General features: G+C 37.7%; 1 protein-coding gene across 1 annotated transcript in view; it reads left to right on the top strand.

Annotated features, from left to right (window-relative positions):
* The first annotated feature begins 633 nt into the window (after positions 1–633).
* The window catches only part of LOC124393197 (collagen alpha-1(XXVIII) chain-like), a 64,381-nt gene continuing 49,678 nt past the window's right edge, over positions 634–15,336 (top strand). Inside the window, exons 1-3 of the mRNA XM_046860751.1 lie at positions 634–762; positions 2,776–2,958; positions 8,473–9,047. Of these exons, the coding sequence (XP_046716707.1) occupies positions 2,781–2,958; positions 8,473–9,047 (753 nt within the window). The 5' untranslated portion in view covers positions 634–762; positions 2,776–2,780. The remainder of the gene's footprint in view (positions 763–2,775; positions 2,959–8,472; positions 9,048–15,336) is intronic.

Genomic DNA, 15,336 nt, shown 5'->3' with positions numbered 1-15,336 from the left:
GACTGGGATTTGAACTTGTAACATTCTGATCCAGAATCCAATGCATTAACCATAGAGGTACCACTTCCCACAAATCATGAGGATTTATTTAGATTTATAGCATTTGGCAGACACCCTCATACAGCTCAGCAATTGGGGGTTTAGGAGTCTTGATCAAGGGCCTAGCAGTGGCAGCTTGGTTGTGCAGGGATTTAAACGTATTACCTTCTAATCAGAAGTGACCCCCCTTCCCCAATTTAGGCTGTGCATGTTGGAGCCATTCTCAGCAGCAGCAATTGTTTCCCGTTCCAAAAGTAGGAATGGATCAGGCAGGTCCAGGAAGCAGAATGGGACAGGATCACGAGAAATAGCGAGACAGTTGATTATGTTGTTTATAAGATCATGAGCAATTACTTTGTAGCTCAAAGTAGTGTAACACAGCTAAACTGGAGGCTAGGCATCTACTTGTGCAACAAACTCCACACAAAAATACTCCTTGACTGATAAACCACATTCAGTATACGAAGGATAAAATTAGTATGTTTCATTCCATCTTAACTATATTACTAAAGGGAGGAGCCACGGAGTTTGAAACAGCCTCAGGTTGGCAGCAGATGTGCATACACTCGCTCACACACACACTTTTCTCTCAGTTTTTACCATCTCACACTCGCACTCTGGGGCTCAGAGCGTGTCTTTCTGTCAGTCATTGCGAGATGTTCAGTGTTTTATAGAGTCTGATTGTGGGTCGTTGTGGCTTTGTGCTGAACATCGTGAGAGAAGGTGAGTACAAAGGAGACAAGCATGTTGTTGGATTGCTTGAAGGCAGGAAATAAATTCATCAGGTTTTCATCTTAAAACACAATATTCAGTATCTGGGAACTATTTAGTGTTTACTGGGAAAGCTACAGGATATATAGGAACTTTAGAATCTGAATCAGGGTTTCATTTCCACACACAAAGAATTTGTTTGGTGACAGAAGCTTCTAGAAACAGAAATGTGTATGTTGAATAATACGAATTTATACACAATATATGGTCTGGGTGTCATATTAAGTGTAATTTGAGTTTAAGAATTCATGAGGTAAATTGAAATTATGTAATCTTTTAATCAATATACATTCTACATATGCTGTTTCTCAATCATTCAACATTTAAAGGCTCCAGCATGGAGGTGTTGGTCAGGAGTTGCTCAGGACCTCCTGGTTTCCACAACTCCAACTCCAACATAAGATCGAGAAAGGACATCACTCATAATCACACACTCAGTACTCATGATATTTCTCGTTTCACTCTACGGTGTTTGTGAGATTTTAATGATTTATAATTACACTCTTGATGTCACCCAAATTAGAATGGTTCCTCTCAAGGTTTCTTTCTCATACTATCTAAGAGAGTTTGTTCTTGTTACAGTCATGGACAATAGGATTTATATTTAAAATGAACCATAGTTTCAAGAGAAAATGAAAATAAAAACTGTTGAAGATAAAGTTTGTAAAGAAAATGAAACCTTCCTCTGTTATTTTCCGCTTGTTGCGATCCCTCTATACAGTGTTTATTCTGGCAGTACATTTACACACTTATCCCGAGTGACTTACCATTACATTATTTATAAAACTGAGCAGCTGAGAGTTAAGGGCCTTGCTCAGGGGCCCAGCAGTATCAGTTTGGCATTGTTAGGATTGAAACTTGTAACATTCCAAAGTTTAGATCACTGGGTTTCCATGTCCCCAGACCTGAACTAGCTAATATAGTGTATTAATTATTGCCAATAGTTTGGAAATAATCTCAAATACAGAACAACACAAAAACTGCTATTATACATATGCACATATGGTAACCATGGCGACGTCCTAATGAACTTCTAGCAAGTAACAGCTTATTTTCCGAGCCTGCTACATTACAGATTAGATTTATTATCATCTGTAATGCAGACTGAAGTAAAGTTCGATGTAACTCTGATGACGAGAAGATCGTTTGTTTATGCTGTTGCTCTGTTATACCGGGTTTCTCTATAACATCGATGGTTTCTATAGCTGTTACATTATAATGAAGGTATTCAGAGATGATTTAAGTAGAACACCTCTGAAAGCCTAGGGGTGAAATGCACGGCCTCCACTGATTCGCTGAACAACTGAAATGATCAACAAAAGTGTAAATGGTAAATGAAAAAGACAAAGTGCACAAGCTCAAATATATTTCCGTGGGGATAAAATGTTTTTTTTTTCATTCTCCACGGAAATATATTTGAGCTTGTGCACTTTGATACAGATGTGGCTTGCGAGGTCTGACTTGTGCGCACTCTGACAATCAATTCGAAGGATGTAAAAATGCGCCTGCTAGATGGCCCCGGTGTCACCCACTCGCAATCTGATTGGTTAAAGCAACAGCTTCGAGCAGCATGTACTTTATGCTGCGGAGCCAGATTCAGAAAAAGAAAAAAAAAAGACAGGATCAGTAGTAAATCAGAAAAAGAAAAAGAGAGAGAGTAGAGAGGAGAAAAGGAGAGAGAGAAATGGATTATTAGGTCTCATTAATATTCCGTTACATAGTATTAAAGTACACTGTACAGTATGATCACTGAGCGTTTGATTGGTCAGGAAATTTAACAAAGTTTCTTATGTTACTTGGTGCTTTTCTTAAAAGTTGGAAGATCTGCTATAGTAAAGAAAAACTCATACACACCTTCCTGTGCTTAAACTCGAGTTTTATCTTTTCGATATAGTGCACGATGATGATGATGATGATGATGATGATGATGATGATGATGGTGTATGCATGCACTTGTGTGTGTAGGTGCAATGCGGCTGCATGTGAGCTGGCTGGTATTGTTGCTGCTTGGGCTGCAGCTTGGTGGCGCTCAGCAAGACGACTATGAAGAAGACTATGATGAAGAAGAAGAGGAACAGAGGAACATCAGAAGAAAAGCCAAAAGCAAGCTGCTCACGTCTAAAGTTGCTCCGAAGAACTACGCTCAGCGTGAGACATTACACCTGCACACATGTTTATCATAAAACAATCACATTTACTCAGTTTACACCCTGATTTTTTTACAGTCAGGAATCAGATTGTTTAGAAGAAGCTGAGGAATTTTCAATAGAGCTGTGAGGCATTTACTTCTCAAACTCAGACACACAGAACCAGGGTCTTCCACTTCTCCTTCTATTCTGATAAACCTGGGGTTTTTTGGTTCGTTATTGAAATGGAAGCAATTCAGTTCATCATTATTCATTTCCTGAAGGCAATTTGATTACTGCATTCAAGCATATCACATAAAACATAACACAACTCAAACACAGTAACAACACTCAATTTCCTTTTAAAGAGTATTTACCTTAAATATAAAAACTTTACAATTGATGGAATAAATGATTGTCTAAAAGGATTTGTTATACTAATAGAAGTTCTAACCGAATGCCAGAAGGGAAGAGCTGAAACTCATGATATACAGGGTGGGATTCATCTAACAAAATGCTCTGGGCTTTACCCAAAACCTGTCTATGATATAACTGGCTCATAGTCATCTGCATCCTCACCGTAATTTGACTTCCTTGGTTAACAGTCCTCTCAAAACAAGTCATTTTTTTACCTTTAGAAAATTAAACTAGCACAGCAATGAAAAAGATCACAATGACTCAATATAGGATCTAGAGAACTTACACATCAATGTTTCATCCACATTAAATGACTAAATAAAATTGGTTAAATAAATAAAAATAAATTAGTTTATGCAAACAATACAATCTTTGCTCAGTATTTGGAGTAAAAAACTGTTTTTTTATCTAAGATACGTACCCAAATACTTATACAAGTACATTGGTCCCCCAGGGGTTACTTTCTAAGAACCTGCGAGTTGCGAAAATCCGCAAATTTTGGACTCAGCCCCTATGGTACCTTAGAGAATTCATCTAGACAATATGCCGCTTTATAAATGTAATAGTGTACAGTATTTGACCAAAAACAAGTTTTAAAATGTTATTCCTAACGTTCCTGAACATTCCGTCTCGCTGCGGATTCCCGCAAATCGTAAGGCAATCTGCAAGTTGGGTTCCCAATGAGAACGCGCAAATTTTCCGAACCGCGAATTAAAAGCGTTGTGACACCTTTATTTAGTAAGCTAACAATTACCGAATCACAATACACTTTTATATACAGTATACACTTTTGTAGGATCTCAATAGTTCTTGGCAATTTCTCACATGGAATAGCTTTTCGACAAAAAACTCTTCTGTAAATTTTCTGATTAAACTCTTTGTGGCTATTTTAAAACTGCAAACGAAGCCGCAGATGCATCAGCTTGCCAGTGATGGACAATCAGTAATTAATTTTTACTTAATCACTAGTGGATTCATTTTTCCAAGAATCTTTACTTTATCATAATTCTGCCATTTTTATTCTCCATTTGAATGTTTAATATGTTACTTTTGACATCACTACATGCCAGAAAAACATGAAAGGAAAGCTCAGTGGTTGCTGGGACCATGAGCAAGGTCCTTAAACATCAACTGCTCAGTCTTATAAAGGATATACAGTAATTGTCATGTTGTATCTGTACAACATGAATATTTATGTACAACAATACACTATGTGGACAATAGTTCTAAAAGTTATAATAACCTCCACTTTTCTGGGAAGATGTTCCAGTAGATTTTGTCAGGATTTGGACTCATTCAGCTACAAGGGTGTGAGTAAAGTCAGGTGCTCATGTAGGTGAGGTGAGGAGGCCTGGGGTGCAGTCAGTGCTCACATTCATCCCAAAGGTAGGGTTTGGAGCTCTACAGCAGAAGATCTTCCACACACATCCAACCCATGTAAAGCACATCTTTATAGAGCTGGATTGTGTGCACTTTGGGTCATGCTGGAACAGGTTTGGGTCTGGGAAAACTTAATTCTACAACAAACAGAGACATCCTATACTATCGTTTGCCTCTGATTTTGTAGTAACAGTTTGGGGAAGAACCAATTTATTGCTGGAAACATCAGGTGTCTCAATTATTTTCCATTAAGTGCAGTTTATAACATAAAGTAACATAACATGGTATATAATTAGATCGTAGAATTGTGTAGTATGTCACTGTGTAGTGTGTTATAGTGTGTTATAGTGTGTTACAGAGTATAATAATACAGTAATTAATAGTATTTACTACACTGGGGTATATAATAGTAGTAAAGCTTTTAATCCTGTATAATTATAGAATTAAGCCTTGGTATTATGGCGATTAAACTTTCTTTCGGCTTCTCCCGTTAGGGGTCGCCACAGCGGATCCTCCGCACATTTTGATTTGGCACATGTTTTTACGCTGGATGCCCTTCCTAACGCAACCCTCCCCAATTTATCCGGGCTTGGGACCGGCACTGAGAGTGGCTGGGGATGGTTCCCTGACCGGGAATCGAACCCGGGTCGCAGCGGTGGGAGCGCTGCGTCTTAACCACTAGACCTTGGTATTATGGCGATTAATGTGTGGAATTTGCAGCCTGGAAAATGTGATCTCTTATCTCTTTTTTTTTCCTGTGTGCTTTATGAAAATTAAAAAATGTTTCCTGAGGCAAGTTTCCTTCATGCCATGTTCTTTCTCTCCATCTCTGTCTCTCTCTCTCTCTCTCTCTCTCTCTCTCTCTCTCTCTTTCTCTCTCTGTTACGCTTGAATGTGATTTATACGAGCCTCTAGCAGGGGGTTATGGGAAACATCTCCCGGCAGCCTGTTACAGAAGTGTAAGGAAGTTACGGCTTTGAACTCTGATTGAGTTCAGCGGGGTTGAGTTAACCTTCGCCCTGGCCTTGTATTACTTTTTTTTTTTTGCACCACTATCTCAGATCCTCGCAAGTTTACGAGGTGTTCCCGATGTGCGTTTTATTCCTTGCGCCTAGTAGCGTTCCTGATCTTGCCCAGATTTTGTAGATGCTGTATAAATTCATTATAAAATCATACTGTATATCTGCAATAATCCTAAAAATGCTTACATAGAAATATTCCATATTTAATGCTATTCATTCTACATGCCTGAGGCACATGATTTACACCAATTGATAAATCAGAACACTGACACCTCCATGTTGACTAAAGAACGAACGTTTGATAGAAACCATATGAAGGTTCGGGCGTTCTGAATCTTTCCTGCTTTTCTATTGGCCATTGACATTTCGTGTTACTTTAAGCCACACTCCTGGACACGCCCATCCCCACGCCCACGCCCACAATCTCTAGGCACCTCACAATGATTTGATTATAAATTCAATGTTGTGTATTAAACAAAAATAAAAATAAAAGCTTTGTATGTTTCTAAATGATTAGTTAGATTCCTTGTCCTTCAGTGTTTTATTTAGATGTAATTATTAAATATTCATCTTTTAGATTTTTATAGTGCCTCCTTAAATTATTGTTGGTACAAAAATTGCCAAAAAGGCTGCAAGGTTCAATTTTGTTATACATAATATCATGTACTTGATTTATTGGGGTATTTTTTCAACTGTATCTCCTATATTTTTCTCATACTTATATGTATAGTCACATTTACATCATTTGGCAGATGCCCTTATCCAGAGTGGCTTTCAGTTATCTTATTCATAAAACTGAGCAGTTGAGGGTTAAGGGCTCAAGAGCTCAGCAGTGGCAGCTTAGTGGACCTTCTGATCAACCATCCATCATCTGAACCATTCTCTTTAGTCTTTATTACATAGCAAACAAAAGTTACATTTTATTTGTATAAAACATTATAAAATAGTATTTGATATATTTTTTAAATTTTAGCATTTTATTTAAAATTGTTTAAAAATGTAAACTCTTCAAATGTTGTTGATCACAAATGTTAATAATAATAAACTGTGTTAATAACAAAAACAGCAAGCAAGTTCTGCCCCTCTAACCGTACCGAAATTGAACTAAACCGTGCCTTAATAACCGAGGGATGTACTGAACCGTCATCAGTGATTCGCCTCTAGAGGCCTCTCTCTTAATGACAGCAGACCTTCTTAGCCGCTCCAGCAATGGCTGCTACCCGGAAAAACTATCTGTATGGATGTTTCCAGCAATCAAATAACGATGAATTAGTCGACCATGCTATATGCATGTGTTGTATCAAGCAAGCACAATATAATAATGCCATGCAAGAAAAAGATGTGTACCATGGTGGTGAAGCAGGAAGTGCTGTCGCTTTAGAACTGAAACAGGTTAGAATTGAAACAGGCTTTATTTTTACATATATATATATATATATATATATATATATATATATATATATATATATATATATATATATATATATACAGTGGAACCTCGGAGCTCGCGGCCTCAGACCTCGCATGCTCGCAACTTTCATTCCGACCGGCGACTCTCATTCAGATCGGTTTGTGAGCAACCGCGAGCTGCTCACAACGTTAGTTTTAACATTTCTAATCAAGGTTTATCTCATTAAAATTGTCTAAAAAATGCTTTAAAACTATTTTTATTATGTATGGAGTGAAATAGTGTTATTAACTCATTTAAATCGATTTCGTATAGTGTTCTTTGGGTTTTTACTGGGTTGGAAGGGGCGTATCAAAAGGTCGCGAAAATTCGGAACTCGCGAGTGGTCTTGGTCCCTAACCCTCGCGAACTCCGAGGATCCACTGTATATATATATATATATATATATATATATATATATATATATATATATATATATATATATATATATATATATATATATATATATATATATATATATATATATATATATTACATATATATTACATACTTAATATACCCTAGCTTGTTGGGCAACTGGGCAACTTTCTCAGATGCTTAACAGCACAGTGAAATTCACATATTCCTGCCATGTTAGGAGGTCAGATGTTACTGGTCAGCATTGATACAGCAGCCCTGGAGCATAGAAGGTTGAGAGCCTTGCTCAAGAGCTCAACAGCAGCTTGGCGATATTGGGCTTTGAACCCCAACCTTCCAATCAGTAACCCAATGCCTTAACCACTAACCTACTACTTCCCAAGCACCATTGCACTGATTTCAGGTTACTGTTTTAGCAGAATTCCACATGCTCCCCACATAGGCTACTAGCAGTTAAAACTGGTATGCTAATTTACCCCAAATTTGTCTCAGTCAGGGTGTATCCCATTCTCACAACTGGTTGGAACCAGAACTGATGATTCTTGATGAGTTCTTAGCTTACATTCTCTTTGATAGGAAGAATCTGCTTTATATTTACACATAGGAGTGTTTTAAGAGGGGAGAATGGTTGAACTGTTGCATTAAAGGGAATGAACCATTTTCTTCCTCCTGTCCAAAATGGTTTGTTCCTCTTCCAAAAGTGTAGATTTTTTTTTACATAGTCTGGACCTTATACTTAAAAATGTTTTGAATGTCATTAAGTTCAAGAGTCATGTAGCCATAGTGAGTTTCATGATCTCAGGCTTAAATGTAACTGTTATGCGACTGTCAATTGGTAATTTCAACCAGTGGTTCCTTGTCTTCAAAACTGCTTTTCTTATGCTTTTTACAGTTTTCCCAAATACTGACTGCAGTGTTGAGCTGGCGTTTTTGCTGGACAGCTCAGAAAGTGCCAAGGACAACCACGGCCAGGAGAAGCACTTAGTCACCGAAGTGGTTGAGCGCATGCAGAATACGCATCTTCAGAGTGGCCGCAGCCTGAATTTTAAATCTGCACTTCTTCAATACAGCAGTCATGTGATTTCTGAGCAGACCTTCAGCCAGTGGAGGGGTGTAGCCAACTTCAAAGCCAACATCGCACCACTTCCCTATATAGGACAGGGCACATATGTGACATATGCCATTACTAACCTCACGCGCCTTTACCTAAATGAATCAGGACCCGGAAGTGTCAAAGTGGCTGTGCTGCTCTATGATGGAGAGTCCCATCCAAAAAATCCAGACTTGTTTTCAGCTGTGGCTGATGCCAAGAACCTAGGAGTTCGTTTTTTTGCCATCGGTGTCACACCTGCTGCCAGAGAGACGTCCAAAATCGCCCAGTTGAGGATGCTGGCCAGTTCTCCATCGAGCCGCTACTTACACAACCTGCAGGATAAAGACATTGTCAAGAAGATTGTCCAAGAGCTGGTGAGTCCTGAGCAGTCTTCATATTTCTTTAAGTGTGACACATAATGCATACTTTATCTTGGACTGTTAATAGGCTGGAGACATGAAATATACTGCATGCAACATTACAGACATAGTAAAATCAATGATTAATTAACTCAAATAATTAAAACAGAATGTTTGTGGACACCTGACCATAAGATCAGTAGGTGCTCCTTTTTGAAAATCCCATTCAACATTTAGTCCCCATTTGCTCTTATAATAACCTCCACTCTTCTGGAAAAATGATCTATTAGATTTTAGAATGGGCTTTTAGAGATTTGTTTCAACCATTCATTCACAAGATCGTTAGTAGAATTAGGTACTGATGCAGATGAGGTGAGGATCAGAGGTGGCAAAAGTACACACAACCTTCACTCCAGTAGAAGTGCAGATACTCTGGTAAAAGACTCTGATAAAAGTTGAAGTACTGACTGCACTTTTTCACTCAAGTTAAAGAAAAATCTACTTAAGTACACATAAGTACAACTTAAATATTTGTACTTCGCTCCAATCTCTGGTGAGGAGGCTCGGGGTGCAGTCAGCATTTACATTCATCCCAATAAGGATGAGATTAGAGCTCCATAGCAGGCCACTTAGGATCTTCCACTTCAGACCAAGTAAATCACATGTTTATGTAGCTGGTTTTGTGCACAGGGGCTGGAACAGATTTTGTTTTCCTAGCTTGAGTAAAGGGAAAATTTCATGCTACCACATCCAAACATCCTATAAAATTAGTTTGGGGAAAACCACATATGGCTGGTAAAGTCAGGTGTCCTAATACTTTTGCCTAAATAGTGTATGTGTACTGGTTCTCTTAATCCACTGAGTTAATAATTATTAATAATCCACATACATGAGCCAAATTTAAATAGTATTAGTTAAGAATGTATTTAATTCTGAATGAACTCATAAATGAACTAATTACAAGTTAAGGCAAATGCTAATCATGAGCTAATGAAAAGCTAACCTAACAATGCACTTTTAAGTTCAATAAGATTAGCATTTAGTGCTAGAAACTAAATCAAACCAACTCTAAAGGAATTTAACATGCATCATTTATATTTGTTGCTATAATTTGCTCTTGTTCATGAAATGTTTGTTGTTTATTAATAATTGGGTTATTCTACATTTTGATAAGTAGGGTCAGACTAAATTAGGAAAGAAATTCGTGCCATTCTTGTGCTAGAAACTTCATAAGGCAAATTAAGACAGGTTTTGCACTTGACTCTACTTGAGTAGAGTAGAGTAGAGTAGAGTAGAGTAGAGTAGAGTAGAGTACAGGACATAGAGTATAGTTGAGTATAGCAGAATAGAGTACAGTAGAATAAAATGCTAAATAATAAAATACAGTACAGTCGACTTAAATACAGCCGACAAAAGTTGAGTACAGTAGAGTATAGTTAAATACAATGCATTATAACAAAATGGAGTACAGTATATAAACAGTACAGTACATACAAGTAGTGTACAGTTCAATATAATACAGTAGAGTATAATAGAGTATTAAAAAATAGAGTACAGTAGAGTAAATGCGGTATAATAAACTGGAGTATCTAACATTAGGGGACAGTACAGTAGGATAATATATAGTAGACTCAAGTGGCTTACAGAACAGTAAAGTATAGTAAAGTATAGTAAAATATAGTAATTCTAATAATATTTCCATGTATGTTGTAAAAAGCAGGGGTCCTAGAACTGAACCTTGTGGCACCCCATATTTAACTTCTATCTGAATAGTTCTCCAGGTTAATCTATCTAAAAACTTGTGTAATGCCTTTCCCTGAAAGCTGATGAAATACAGTAAATTTTAGAAGAGTATAATAGATTGGAGTAGAGTGGAGTAAAATATAGTATAGTAGAGCAGAACTCAGTAAAGTTTAAAAAAGAATGGAGTAGAGTAAAATAAACTGGTGTACAGTAGAGTGTAATAAAATAGAGTACAATAGAGTAAAGTGTAGTTGAGTAGAGTATATAGAGAGAATACAGTAGAGAGGAGGACAGTATAGTAGATTATTGTGAAATTGAGTGCATTAGTGTAGTATTCAATATAATAAAATGAAGCACCTTACAGAAGGTAATAGTCGAGTAGCATGTACAGTAGACTAAAGTGAAGTACAGTGTAGTAGAGTACCAGCAACAGTGTGTAAAAACCTTGTGCAGACTTACAGAAAACGTTTGATCTCTGTCATTGCCAACAAAGGGTATATAACAAAGTATTGAGTTGAACTTTTGTTATTGACCAAATACTTATTCTCCACCATAATTTGCAAATAAATTCTTTATAAATTAGACAATGGGATTTTTATTTCTCATTTTGTCTATCATGGTTGAAGGGTACCTATGATGAAAATTACAGGCCTCTCTCATATTTTTAAGTGGGAAAACTTAAACAATTGTTGGCTGACTAAATACTTTTTTGCCCCACTGTAGGTACAATACATTCAAGCCGAAATATACAGAAATTCAAGTGTGTTGTTAACAATATTGTAATGTTGTGAAGTCATAGATAAATTGTGACAGTTTGGTGAATGTGTTCCAGGCACTCAGTTTTGCACAAAGATTTGCTTTGAACCAATCTTCAAAGTTGACTTTACTTTGGGGAAAAAAAGTCTGTATTCAACACTATGAGATGCGTCGCTGTTAGCACAGCTGCTGCGATTCCTGCTTCCTGCTGTCACGAGGGAACCGTAACGACACCCAAAACATCATCTGTATATTTTATGGCTGTTTTCTTGCTTTGAAGTGGAGACGCTGTCGATGTGTTCACATTGGCATTGGCTGAAGCGAAGGGTATTAAATAGAAGCAAAGTTATTATGCAACATCTGTTGTAACACATTATGTTGATCTATGACACAGTGATGTTATAGGATATGTTACAGATCTGTCAGTATTTCCAGCATCACTTCACAACTCTTAATTCATGTGTTTGTTTTAATACATTTCTTTCCTATAGTAACAGTTCATTCACGGGGCAGGTGTATGCATGCAGTCAAGCTAAATAATCTAAATACAAACTGGTTTCATATAAGAGTGAATTTTATTATCCCATTAGAAAAGGTAAAGTAGAGAGGACTATTGTGTGATACAAGTTTCAAGTTTATTTCTATAGCACTTTTCACAATGGACATTGTTTTAAAGCAGCTTTTCAGAACTTAAAATTAAAAGTTAAAGATGTGTATGTATCCCTGTTTATAGGACTGTGGTGAGACCTGAGATGTTGTATGGTTCAGAGACAGTGGCATTGAGTAAAAGAGAGGAGGTGGAGCTGGAGGTAGCGGAGCTGAAGATGTTGAGGTTTTCGTTGGGAGTGACGACGATGGACAGGATTAGAAATGAGTTTATTAGAGGAACAGCGCATGTAGGACGTTTTGTAGACAAGGTGAGGGAGGTGAGATCGAGATGGTTTGTGCAGAGGAGGGACATGGGGTATATCGGTAGGAGAATGCTGAGGATGGAGCCACCAGGAAGGAGGAAAAGAGGAAGGCCAGGAAGAGGTTCATGGATGCAGGTAGTTGGGTTGAAAGGGGCAGATGTAGAGGACAGGGGGGTGTGGAGACGGATGATCCGCTGTGGCAACACCTAATGGGAGAAGCCGAAAGAAGTGTATTTATCAATGATGAGCAGCCTGGGGCAACTGTGGCAAGGAAAAACTCCCTTAGATGTTAGGAGGAAGGAACCATGAAAGAAACCAGACTCATAGAGGGGAACATAAGAGTGTGATATAAGTATTAAAACAATACAAAACACTGGAGAGTGGGAACTAGCCTAAGTACTGGAGTGTGAGATTATGAGTAGTGTCCTTTCTTGTCAGTTGACAATTTAAGATCATCATAGATCAAACACCAACTTCTCCATGCCAGAACCTTTATACATTTGTAGAGGTCCAATGTCCAAACTCCACATGAAGTGGGCCAAATGGCGCTGGTAAGTCTCTAGATGTTTGCGGGGTTGGCATTTACTTCTTTAATGGTCCATAATCTTCATGAGGTGGGACGTGACTGAGCTGGCGTAACCTCAGGATGCCTCGGGATGGGGAGAGAAAGAGAAGCAGTGGAGAGGAATTAGCGTAGCTGCTGTTCATGATATTAACAGCACAAGTTGATAATGTGATGTGATCAGATGTTCTGGAGCACAAGGTAATGATGTGATGTATGTTATGTGTAGGCTTTGCTAAAAAGATATGTTTTTAATCTGCATTTAAACTGGGAGAGTGTGTCTGAACCCCGAACACTGTCAGGAAGACTATTCCAGAGTTTAGGAGCTAAATGTGAGAATGATCTACCACCTTTAGTGGACTTTGCTATTCTAGGAACTACTAGAAGCCCAGAGTTTTGGGATCTCAAGGAGCGTGACGGATTGTAGCGTGTTAAAAGACTGGAGAGATACATGGAGATAAACCATTTAGTGTTTTATAAGTAAGAAGCAGTAGTTTGTAGTCGATTGGAAACTTAACAGGAAGCCAGTGCAGGGACGATAAGATTGGGGTTATATGATCATATTTTCTTGACCTTGTAAGAACTCTTGCTGCCGCATTCTGAACTAACTGTAGCTTGTTTATTAATGATGCAGGACATCCACCTAGTAATGCATTACAATAGTCTGGAGGTCATGAACGCATGGACGAGCTTCTCTGCATCAGATATAGACAACATATTTATTATCTTAGCAATATTTCTATGTTGGAAGAAGCCTGTTTTTGTAATATGGTTAATATGATATTTAAAAGACAAATGTCTAAAATAACTCCCAGGTCTTTTACTATTGAACTAGTAGTTACAGAACATCCTTCTAAATGCAGGTTGAAATGCTGGAGCTTCTGTATACTGGTTTTAGGGCCAATGAGCAAAATCTCTGTTACATCAGAATTGAATAATAGAATTACACGTGGTTCAGATTATTCCATATCCATGTCTTACTTTTGTATAAAAAGAAAAGTAACATGGGAAGGCTTGAAAGTGGATATTTTTAACCATCTGAAAAATGTGTGTGTGTGTGTATTTCCATTTGGTTTTGTCTAAAACATTTCTAATTCATATAAATGAAACTATTACACACTGTATATTACTGTATAGATCGTCATTGAGCTTGTGTGCTATGGCAGTGGATCTCCTGCAGTGTTAATGGAGAGCAGTAAAGTTTTGGTGTCTGGAAGTAGCAGTGTCCCCCCCCCCCCAGAGGACATTCTTGTTTGAAGTGAGTTATGTAGCCTGTAGATTGAAACTCTTTGTTGTGGTGAGTTGCCCTTTATATATCGGCGCTCATCCAGCACACAATCTCGAACACACACACACACACACACATGCATGCTGAGGAAACGATTGTTGAACAACTGCTAGCCAGAACAGTACTGTTTGAAAAAAATCACGAACAGGATGTGGGTCTGATTTCAGCCTTAGTTGAATGTGATGGGTAAAAAAAATCAACGATGGATTGAATTGTGAGGACTATGTATGAATTGATTTTATATCATGTTGGGATGTTGCATTGTGATGCTGTAGACTCCAGGGGAACTCATTTACTATTAATACCTTATTAATGTTGTATACTTTAAATGCTGTAAAGGTTGTATAAATGATTTTTGTGGCAAAAATTCTGACACATTTCGAAAAAGGGCAATTGTTATTACACTTTCTCTCACCCAAAGGTAACAGCTACTCTTACTCCAATCATGTTGTTTGTGGATGTAATATTTGTTTAGATTGAAACTGAAGACCTTAAATGTTTTGGTCATGCAATGGAAAAAAAGAAATCACAGAAATCCACAAAATGCTCTACAGTGAGAGAATCATATCCACTTTTCATAGCAGAAGTGAAGACACATGAAGGCAACATCGAAATGGTATAAATCTGTATTGAAAACAGTAAGCAAACATCAAAGAAGACACAACAAGTTCAGATATAAAGTAACACCAATGCATTATAATATTCTAGCAGTTAAAAACATACACTATATGGACAAACCTACTAGGGAACATGACATTTTCCAGCCATATGTGGTTCATTCCTAAACTTTTAGTACAAAGTTGAAAGCACACAACTGTATAGGATTTCTTTGGATGCTGTAGCATGACATTTTCCCTTCACTTGATCTAGAAGCCCCAAACCTGTTCCAGCGTGTCAAATGCCCCTGTGCAAAAAGCAAAAAACGATATACTACACATAGATTGAAGTGGAAGATCTCTTGCTATTAAGCTCTAAAATTAACCCTATTAAACAACTTTGATATGAATGTGAACGCTGACTGCACCCCAGTAACTATCAGCAAAT

The sequence above is a fragment of the Silurus meridionalis genome, chromosome 1 (genome assembly GCF_014805685.1).
Source record: "Silurus meridionalis isolate SWU-2019-XX chromosome 1, ASM1480568v1, whole genome shotgun sequence".
Taxonomy (NCBI): Eukaryota; Metazoa; Chordata; class Actinopteri; order Siluriformes; family Siluridae; genus Silurus; species Silurus meridionalis.
The sequence above is the reverse complement of the archived record's forward strand: the minus strand, read 5'-3'. Positions and strand labels throughout refer to the sequence as shown.